Genomic DNA, 10,045 nt, shown 5'->3' on the forward strand with positions numbered 1-10,045 from the left:
GAGGGGAGATACTCCAGGATCCTGCTGCAGGTGCGGGGCAGAGGGTAGGAAGGCAGGCAACTGGAGGAAGGGTCTTGGGCAGTCGGGCGATTGGGCTGTACCTTTTTTCTTTAATTTTCGCTCTACTCAGGTTTTAATTCCGAGCTAGGGCCGAGCACTAAAGCGAACGACAATATACCTACCTCAGTTATACATTCACGCTGCTGCCATGCCTTCAGGAGAAAGAGGCAGGAGGCCATGCCATTCAACTCGACACAAGCCGAACCCCTTGATGAATCGTGTTTTGCTGCCCCTCGTGGAACCCTTTTCAACGTCAGTCCCGCACTAAACCCTTCTTGGACGACCCCTCGAAGCGCCCCACCACGTGCCGTAGCTCCTGGCCATACATGACTACTGAAGAAATCAACGGTATCGGACGGCTCGCGGCGTTGCCCGGCATCAGGGTGCCTGTGGGATACAGAGAGGATGCTCATCTGGAATTATTGACGAGGGTGACACTCGAGTCGTGGCCAGGACCTGGTATGCACCAGACCAACACCGATCACACCTCACAGATAGGTCACAAATGTCTCATCACGGCAAATACTGCACCACACCAAGAAAGACATGACCGAACCTCTCGATTACCCACTGCACTGCATATCGAGACACGCAGTAGCCCTGAACGCCGTTTAGAATGCTGATGGATCCGCTGCCCTTTGAGATCCCAGTTCATCCGTCATTCCCTTTTGCTGCCCCTCCAGCCTACTCTGGTACACCACCCCGAACGCTCCGCTCCAGGCACCTGACGTCCCTCAAGCACGCTTGGGGATCAGGTTCTCCCGCACGGCGAACATCTTGGTTGTAATATTGGCCGTGAACCCATCGACCTGCTTGCTGTACTGCTCGACCTGCTTCGCGTTGAGCATGCCCTCGAGGCGGCTGGGCTCCTGGGGCAGCTTGAACAGCCGCTGCCACTCGTCCTTCCGGCAGGGGGGCCTGCTTGGCCACCACCCGCTGGCGCGTTCTCGCCTTGCGCTTTCGGCTGCCACTGCGAAGATCTTGCCCTGCTCGCGTCCGAGTTGGCGCTGGTAGAACTGGTAGTTGTGTGACCTCGTTGTAGTGCGCGTCGATGCTCTCCAGGAGCAGGTCGCACGTCTTCTCGAGGAAGGGGTCAATAGAGAGGTCGAGGTTGTCGACCGAAGGGTACAGGGGCTGCCTCGAAGGGTCGTCGCGTAGCTCACCAACAGACGTCGGGTGCTCGAGCGCGTCGGCCTGGGGCGCCTGGGGAATCTGGTGGAGGAAGGTTGTGAGGAGGTGCGTGTTGTGGACGGTGACGGGGAACTCCTGGAGGATATCCTTGAAGGAGAGCTTGGACTTTTGCAGGCTACAATCGTTCGTCAGCGCGTATACATCTCACTCGTGTAGGTCAGTGGGGGCGGCATACCTCTCCGTCGTGAACTTGCCCTCCTTGTACGCCGCCATGAAGCTGGCGGAAAGCTTGAAGGCGCGCAGGCTCAGGGAACCCTGGGAGCTGCGGCTGACGTCGTGCACCAGGGCGACCGTCTTGTCGTTGTCCTTCTGGTAGTGGTACTGGTTCTCGATGAAGCTGAGGTTGACAAAGTTGCTCATGGTGGCGCTCGTGTACCAGCCGACGTTATTGGCATCGACGTTGACCTCCTTCAGGTGCTTGATCATGTCGCTCTGGTAGACAATGTTGGACTTTTGCCTCGGCGCAGCTGAGGCCTGGGCGGAGGCGTCGTTGTTCTGGTGGGAGTCGGAGTTGGAGACGTCGACGGTGGGGAAGGGGAACGAGTTGGTGATCTCGAGCACGCCATTGCGGTCGAGGCCAACAGTCGCACCGGTCGCGACGGTCGGGAAGGTAGAGGAGCCGTGCTTGACAATCTTCATGACGACCTGGAAAGCCGCGGGTTAGCCGGTTGCTGCGTGGTTCGAGAGCAGCCCAAGGTGGGGCAGACTCACCAAAGCCTCAATCACGACCGAGTTGAACGGCGCATCCTGGGGCGCTTGAGCTTCCGCCATTTTTGCAGAGGTTTCGCGAGTTTGGACGCTGAAACGGACGACACGAAGAGTTGGGTGCGTGACGATCGGTGAGGAGAGCGGAGGGGGAGTCGTAGTGTCGCAACGCGGGGCCTGGATTCGTCGTCGGTCGTAGATGCGAAAAGATATTTCGCTGGTGGTGAATTGTGGGAGCGGTTGTGGGTTGTTGGGCGGTAGGCGGTGGCAGAAACCTGTTTGGGAGGATCCCCTCGTTGCCAGCTGCCGGCGCCAGGCTTTGCCAGTGCCCACTGGAGCTCATGGTGATGCTGTCACGAAAATGTTCAATCCCGCGCACACCCACGCTGAGCCCACGCTGAACCCCCACGCTTGCAGTCTGTCTTGGCTTCTTAAAACCAACGACAGCCCATCTTCGGTGCCTTCTGGTGTGCTTTGGATGTTTAAGGTCGATGAAACTGGTGGGTTTGGTTCATGCTGAAGCTCCTCGAAAGGCGCCCAGTCCTTTGGCGCTTCTTCAGTCAGACAATCCCCAACTACTTCTTCTGAAGAGCATCACTACAACAGCAGCTCAGCGACCCTTTGGAAAGATATACGAACAAATTATCATTGGACATCTACTCTTGAATACCGACCAAACGCCATGCCTTTCCTACCGTCATGTATCATGTTTCACGTCCAAGTCTTTTTATCCCCGCCAGCAGGAACGGCGAGCACCTAATCCTCCCAATCGATGAACTCGAAGCTCTCAGCGTCATCCTTGACTATGAGTCTGTGTCGATCAATCTTCCAGAAAGAGTACATTGATGCCGTCGCCCGTGCCGCCTTGCGGTGAGCTGGGCCGTGTCCGGCTCTGACGGCATCAGGTCGCGATCGCCAGAAGCATGTCGCCAGGTTGCGACCTTCGGCATCGGGCGCTCCAAACCAGTACCTGTCGGCGTGTGAGTTGGACATGTCTTCTTCCTATCAAGGGAGCGGCCTTACTTGAGGAAGCCGCCGAATTCGTTGGCCTCGCGGTGCGCCTCCTTGTCGAGGGCACCGAGGTCCGCATAGACCGTCGTCGGCGGGATCTGCGAGAGAAAGACGACTACGTAAAAGGAAGTTTCCTTGAACGGCTTTCCCGATTCCTTCACCAGCCGGCGAAGCTCATCGTGCACATCCCGCCAGTTGAAGGACTTAGTGTACGGCGCTGTGGCATAGTCTGTCCTGGTGCATTCCATCTTGGTCATGGCCCGCGCCAGGAGGGCATTCTCGTGGTCGAGCGTGTGCAAGTCGAGCTGATGGTCTCGCTCGGTGTATGGCGAGTGCACCAACCACCGGGCCTGCTCGCGTGCTTCCACCTCGGCGACGGAGATGGTACTGTCCTGCTTGAGAGCCAAGCTGGCCTCATTGCGAAGTCCAGGAGCCGCGAGGTGGATCAAGGAGCTCAATGCTGTGGCCATGATGGAGGTGGTCTGGAGGAAGGCCGGTCGTGAAGTGGACGGTGATGCTGCGACTCTTTTTCTTCACTTTCCAGCGTTAGGACAATGGACAATGGACGATGAGCAAACAACGCAGACGGAACAGAGACAGCAAATTAGCACTGACAGCCCTTATAGACTTTGTCATTTTGAATTCTGCGTCACAGCTGGTGGCAAGAAGCGTCTTCCCGAACTCGAATCACCTCAGCGTTGATGCAGTGAGGTCGACACTTTCCTATCGCCATCGGACGGAGCGAAAGCATTGCGCAGGAGTCCGCACGCAACGTGAATTGCCAGAAAAGCGGTGGACGTCAAGCAGACGCGTTCACCGAGCTCGCCATATCACCGGGGGGGGGGGGATCAAGGCGGTACGAAGGGGCGAGATTGCCGCGTCGCTAGCACTGAGGATCTGTCTTGGGTCATAACCTGGGGGGATGGCGCCATCGCCCGCGTCGCTGATGCAAGACGGCCACTTTTACTTTGGTTTCGGCCCTGCCACTTCACCGCTCGGGCCTGTTATTGTTGCGATTCGCACACTCATATGGCTTTTCCAGGCATGAACGGTCCCAGACCGAGAACATGCCAGAAGGGCATTTCGGAGTCGGTCTCGCCGGTTGCGAGTAGAAGCTGCCAGCACGTCAGCACATGACGGCCGATCCTCTACCATGACTTGCAACAAGACTGCTCTTTTACGAGACTGATATTTCGACATGTGGGAAACCCCAACTAACGCAGGGGCATCGCGACTGTCTAATTGCGCGCCGAGCGACGGATGCAGGGTCGATCGCTGAAGACCTGACGCTTCCCAACATTCATTCCATCGTGTGAAGACACCGGTTGCAAAGCATTCCACGTTGGTCAGCATCGAAATGGTGTGCTACTTTTCTTTTGGGCCTCACGTTACACAGCGCCCAGCACCTCTGAATCATCTTTCCCGCGCGTCAGCCAGACCTTTGACATCTCGTATGTCCCCAGGTACAGTCCGCTACCCAGAGCTGTCCAGCTCGCACGCAAAAGTCCGCCGCGGAACAGCCCCCTTGACGCCGTGGCGGCGGTACACGTCCTGCGCGACAGCTATGCTTCCCCGGTTCGTTTTGTTCCACGACGGATTATTGTCATCGCCCGCTGTCAGCATCATTCGCGTCTTGACAACGTCGCTCGGCGTCGTGATCCAGGCTGCAAATCCTCCCGCCGAACCAGCGCTCACGCCATTGACTGCGGCCGTCTCGAGCAGCCCGTGCGAGTCGTGTGCCTGCCCCGGGTGTCGACTGTCCCAGGTTTGCTGTCGCATGTACTCGAAAATGGAAACTGGAGGGCCGTAAACGGCAAGTTGCGCGCAACAAGAGCCGTGTAACCGGAGAACAAACGTCTGCTCGCCCCCGAGCCTGTGACATGCCGCATTGCCTCGAGCGATGTCGACTTGTGTGATCCGCCCGATTGCTGCCGCAGCATTTGCGCATTCTGCTTAATCACCTCGGCAGGCGCCAGCACCACGCACGAAGCCATCTCGGCGATTGCCGAGGCTGATGAGTGAACGAGCGGCTGCGGCGCCACCCGGCACGGCCATCGAGATTGTGCGCTTCATACTCTCATATGTTGCGAAGAAGATGCCGGCTGCGTTGTGTCAGCCCGCGCTGACGGAAAGAAGTAGGGCCAGTCAACGTACCTGCCGGCAGTGTGGCGAGGATGACACTGCCGATGCCCTGGTAAAGGCCGCGATACAGCTGCGGCTTTGGGCTGCCTGGCGAGGATGCATACGTCTTGACAAAGTCCTGGCTTTGGTATCTCGTTTTGAGGGTATCAAGCGGGTAGATCAGGCAGTCCACCGTGAACGCCGCCGCAGCGCCGGCCTAGCACCGTCAGCTGACCTGCAGCGCCGCAATTGCGACTGACTCACCGCATATATCTCATACATGTCGATACTTTTCCTGCGAGTGCCATGGTGAAGGTGCAAAGATGAGTGCTTGAATGACCTGCCTGAGAGTGATCGGCCATGACATCATCGGAATATGCCTGTATGCAGGTGAGCACATGGGAATGCAAATAGAGTGATATATTCCTTTAGAGGGTTACGTACCCATCGTGCCGCTGTCCAAATGACGAGATGAATTTTAAGCCTGGTTATCGTATGTCTTGATCGCAATTGTTTCACACTACTTAGCGATAGTACTTGGTGTAGTTGGGCACGGCGTATCAGGGCATCCAAACGCCCGGTTGCCTGTAGAACGCTCGGAGATGTAGCCCCCTGCGAAGGCGAGGTGGACGTGAGGGAAAGAAACGACTGACGACATGGAAGCCTTACTCTAGGTGGGCACAAGAGACATCGCGCAGGCGAGAAGGTCATAGAGGAATAGAAGCTGGAGGGCAGGACCTTCAGGGTCTGACGTAGTCGTGTGTGGCCTTTAAGCTTCATCTTGATATCTTGCACACCGAAAAGGCCTGGATATTTAATCAATGACGGCGTATATAGCTTGTGTCGAAGTGCTTAATGTCTTTTCAAAGCGTGCAGCGCCGGGACCTTCGACGTCTTTTTGCGCTTCCTGATCTTCTCCTGCGTGAGGTTTCATAACTCGGTGTCCCTGAGACCATCAGACAGCATCTGTGCCTGGACAATGATTCAGAGGGGGCAGTCGATTTGTCTCTCATGTCGGATGTTGGCAAAATGGTACACTAAGGAGCAAATGCCGCCTAATGTGATTGAGACGGCCAAAAAGACAGTAGTCCATCATCACGTGCGTACCTTGTGATGAGTATCATCAGCCCTCTGAAATATGGCATGTGACATCACCGTCCAGGCACAAAGGAGTAATTGGGTTCTGAGTTTGAATCCTACTGTTGAAGTTACACTGGCCTGACGGGAACCCATGTTCCACACCTTTGCCTTTCTAAAGAGATTTAACCTTGTCCTCTCAGTAGCAGGTTGAGCTACATGCCCGACAGGGGCCTGGATGACGGGGACAAATGCGAAAGATTTCAAGAATGAAGGAAAGAGAACGCCTAGAGTTGATTAGGCGCCAATGTTGACTTTTCGAGGCGCACTCTGTTCCGCCGCAGTGTCGAACAAGTTGATGCGGTGCGGGGGTTGCCCTTGAAGTCGTCAGTGATGGATCTTCAAGACAATGCAGCTGCACTTACAGGTGAACGGAATAGCAAAACGTCGCTCCTCCTTGCCGAGCTCGTTGATCGCCTTGACGTCCTCGTCGGTAATATTGATCTCCTGGAAGTTCGACTGGATTCTCTCGGGCGTGACAGATTTGGGAATGGCGCTGTGGCCGCCAACCTGGGCCCATGCCAAGATGACCTGCGCCGGCGTCGCCGACAGCCTCTCGGCAATCCCCTTGATGACGGGGTTCTCGATAGCCATGGGTTCGCCAATGAGGTTGTTGCCGAGGGGCTGCACCAAGTCAGCAGCTGTCCACACAAACAGCGGAAGGTATACTCACAGAATAGGCCGTGATATGAATGCCCTTCTCACCAGCGTACTTAACGATGCCATCCAGCTGGTTCAGCCGGGGATGGCGCTCGACCTGATTGACGGCGGGCGTCACTCCCGTGGCGTCGATCAAAGCCTGGAGGTAAGGGGCAGCGAAGAGGGAGACGCCGACGGGGCGGACCTTGGACTTGGGAAGATCGATCATGGCTATGAGGGTCAGCGGGCTGCTCGGACGACTGCTTAGGGTGCCTGACCTTTCCACGTATCTACAATGGAAACATCGAGATCGAGATCAATCTCACTGCCGTCAGCAGTCACAGGGAACGGGTTGCCATCGGTCTTCTTGAAAGCCACGGGCCAGTGAATCAGGTAGAGCTACGGAAGTCAGTGGTGCGCGCATAGGGATACTGAAGACTACGAACGTCGAGGTACTCCAGCTGGAGCTCGTTCAGGGTATCTTCGAGCGCAGGGGCGACGTTTTCCGGGCGGTGCTCGCTGTGGTTTGTGAGAAGCGATCAGCGCCTCGGCCATCGGGCCAACTCACCTGTTCCACAGCTTGGAGGTGATGAAAATGTCCTCACGCCTCAGCCCCGGCAGCTCAGCGAGAGCCTTCTTGATGGCCTGCCCAACTTCCTTCTGGTTGCCGTAGCTATCGAGATCAGCGCTGCCTTCAATCGTGGTCACTACACGCACATCTTCGCCAGGTCCTGATGTTGCGGTCAGCATTGAAACGAGTCTGCGTACAGATGGATTTACCAGATGACGGTAGCCAGCCTTCAACGCTTCATAGACGCCCGCACCGACAACGCCGGGATCCGAAAGCCACGTGCCGTATCCCAGTGTCCTGAATACATCGCGTCAGTGGTGTTCAGTTGGGATGTACAACGACGTACGGGATGTAGGCGCCAGTATTGAGCTTAGCCTTTGTGCCGAACGACATGATGAAGGTAGTTGATGGAGAGATTGCAGGAAGAGAAGTCAGTCCTAGCACTCAAAATTGGACGTAAGCAACGCTCACTCGGTGGACTTTGATTCTCAACCCTAGCTTTCGTAAAGGGGCTACTGTCGTGAAGCCTCTTGTGGGCGGCTAGTGCGGGGTTGGATGGCGATTCAGCAATCGCTCGCCTCCGGCCGGTAGCGTGACGCCCAAGTCCCACTTCGTGGCCACGGTGCGTGCACTCGGCATTTTTTTGGCACGAAAATCATCAGCAGAGGCTGTAATGGTGTTTACGATTCTGGCTTACATAAAATTATATACCCAATGCTCAGCAGAGTCAGAAGGTTGAAGCTGAAACAAGTGATCTTGTTGATGGCAAATCCTTGTCCCTCAATGCAGTATCAGGTCAGTCCTGAGTTGTTTCGGCCCAGAACGTAGAGAGCCTGAAAAGGAATATCTGAAGGAGGAGGTCGTCTCCAAAAGATCGTGGAGCATGCGTCGTCCGCGTATCTACGCAGGCCCTGTACAGCATCATCGGAACTGCAGGTGACGAACAAGCCATGGTGACTGGCGATCACCAATGAATGGTTCGTTCCTCTCCTGGTCGTCCCTCAGTATGCTCCTCCCAAGTGTGCAGCTTCACAATGGCCGACCGGGCTCCGACATACTCTATTGTATAGTTGAACAGCCTCTTCAACGGGGGCACCTCGAGGTCTTCGACCTCGCCCGTGGCAGAAGTCCCGTTCAACCCTACAAGCTCTCGTCGCAGAAGCTCTTGCTCCCTCGCCATGATGACATTGGCGATGCTGGCGCTCTCCAGGCTGTTGTTTATTCCTTGCTGTCGAGGATACTGCGTCATGAGTTGTACCGCACGGCGTCGTACACTCTGAGGCTTCCCCATGTACGCGACGGCAAACAGGGCAGACTGCATCGTGCCAGACTTGGCAAACGGTGGGTGCTGACGGTGGTCGGGCTTGAGGATGCGCTCTGCGAGGTTGACAATGTACTCGTACTGTCGCGGAAGATCCTCGTCACGTTTGCTCTGGTCGGGCAGCTCGGGATCTCCGACAAATATGAGGCGGGTGGCTGCGAGGGCCAGCGACAAAGTCAGCAGCGCCTTGTAAGGCACGACAGACTGGGCCTCAGGGCTGCGGATGGTTTCTTTGACGAAGAGGTCGTGCGCCTTTCTCACTTGCTTGAAACACCGAACGTAGGGCGCCTCGCGCGCGACGAAGTAGTCAAGATCCCCGTCGCCGATGTTGGGGTCCGTCTTTGACGATTGCCGCACCAGCTGCTGGCGCAGGTAGATGAGTGCGCTGAAGAGTGACTCGATCGCCTGAAGGGCGTGCGTCAAGTTGTCGACGGTCAAGGGTCTAGCCGTCCTCGAGTCCGTGGGCGTCTCCAGCGGTGCCTCGTACAGACGCCACAGATGGAAGATCTTACTCGACGCCACCAGCTCTGGGGCCTGGATCAAGTCTCCGTTGTCTTTGAAATAGACGAAGACCTCGAGATTCAGGAGCAGGTCCTTCAAGGGCGCGAGGTTTATCGGGCTGCTGGACGTCTGCGGAGGGACGGTTGATCCCGTGGCAGTAGCCTTGCGTGGTGCCGGCTGCTGTTCTTCGCACGACTGCAGTTCTTCGAGGAGTTGACGGCCCGACGCGAGGTGCATGCGTGCCTGCGAATGGAGACCCTGGACCTTGCAGACGCAGGTGAAGATGACACTAATTGTCAGGGCCCTCCAAATGTCGGTCCTTTGCGGGGGTCGTTCAGTGAGCGATCGGATCGCGTGGCTAAATTGCTGCAGGGCGAAGATCTTCTGCGGCGGATAGGACCCGACGGTGAAGTCTAGGGCATTCGTTTCGTGAGCCGCGCCGAGACAAACGACGGCGTGCCATATTGCCGGGTCTGCATGGCAAGCACGGGGTAGCTCGGCGAGCCAGAAGTCCACGTCAAAAACGCCAGCCAGCGACGGTCCAGCGACGTCGAGGAAGTAACGGTAGCTGCGAGTCTCTTTGGGGCATCGTTGCGGCAGGGTAGGCCGGAGGACCAGGGCGGTGTGTTGTGGCCGAGGGAAGGTTTCAGAAGCCAGCGCGAGCCTGGGCTCATGGTGGTTTGTGGTACAGAGGCGGACAAGGGGCTGCGATCTTCTTTTGCGTAGCAATCGCACTTCCTGCCCGTAGATACGCATCGTTGGCAATCAGGTTTTCCCTCATCGCAGCG

General features: G+C 56.7%; 5 protein-coding genes across 5 annotated transcripts; all 5 read right to left on the reverse strand.

Moving 5' to 3' along the window:
• Window positions 1–744: 744 nt before the first annotated feature.
• VDBG_01433 (eukaryotic translation initiation factor 3 subunit H) lies at window positions 745–2,022 on the reverse strand (the record flags this gene model as incomplete). Its single annotated transcript, XM_003009704.1, has 3 exons — window positions 745–1,366; window positions 1,427–1,896; window positions 1,963–2,022. 3 exons carry the CDS (start codon window positions 2,020–2,022, stop codon window positions 745–747), a joined length of 1,152 nt encoding a protein of 383 aa, XP_003009750.1.
• Window positions 2,023–2,712: 690 nt separating this feature from the next.
• Window positions 2,713–3,437, reverse strand: VDBG_01434 (conserved hypothetical protein; the record flags this gene model as incomplete). The annotated part of the gene is made up of 2 exons (XM_003009705.1): window positions 2,713–2,926; window positions 2,980–3,437. The coding sequence occupies 2 exons, from the start codon at window positions 3,435–3,437 to the stop codon at window positions 2,713–2,715; spliced, it is 672 nt and encodes a 223-aa protein (XP_003009751.1).
• Window positions 3,438–4,440: 1,003 nt separating this feature from the next.
• On the reverse strand, window positions 4,441–5,370 carry VDBG_01435 (AgPET8; the record flags this gene model as incomplete). The annotated part of the gene is made up of 3 exons (XM_003009706.1): window positions 4,441–4,895; window positions 5,122–5,305; window positions 5,353–5,370. The coding sequence occupies 3 exons, from the start codon at window positions 5,368–5,370 to the stop codon at window positions 4,441–4,443; spliced, it is 657 nt and encodes a 218-aa protein (XP_003009752.1).
• A 1,182-nt stretch (window positions 5,371–6,552) lies between these two features.
• On the reverse strand, window positions 6,553–7,828 carry VDBG_01436 (aldehyde reductase; the record flags this gene model as incomplete). Its single annotated transcript, XM_003009707.1, has 7 exons — window positions 6,553–6,849; window positions 6,899–7,095; window positions 7,143–7,263; window positions 7,311–7,383; window positions 7,433–7,595; window positions 7,653–7,732; window positions 7,782–7,828. 7 exons carry the CDS (start codon window positions 7,826–7,828, stop codon window positions 6,553–6,555), a joined length of 978 nt encoding a protein of 325 aa, XP_003009753.1.
• A 571-nt stretch (window positions 7,829–8,399) lies between these two features.
• VDBG_01437 (C6 zinc finger domain-containing protein) lies at window positions 8,400–10,013 on the reverse strand (the record flags this gene model as incomplete). The annotated part of the gene is made up of 1 exon (XM_003009708.1): window positions 8,400–10,013. One exon carries the CDS (start codon window positions 10,011–10,013, stop codon window positions 8,400–8,402), a length of 1,614 nt encoding a protein of 537 aa, XP_003009754.1.
• Between the last annotated feature and the right edge of the window lie 32 nt (window positions 10,014–10,045).

Source organism: Verticillium alfalfae, genomic scaffold (genome assembly GCF_000150825.1).
Source record: "Verticillium alfalfae VaMs.102 supercont1.1 genomic scaffold, whole genome shotgun sequence".
Classification (NCBI taxonomy): Eukaryota; Fungi; Ascomycota; class Sordariomycetes; order Glomerellales; family Plectosphaerellaceae; genus Verticillium; species Verticillium alfalfae.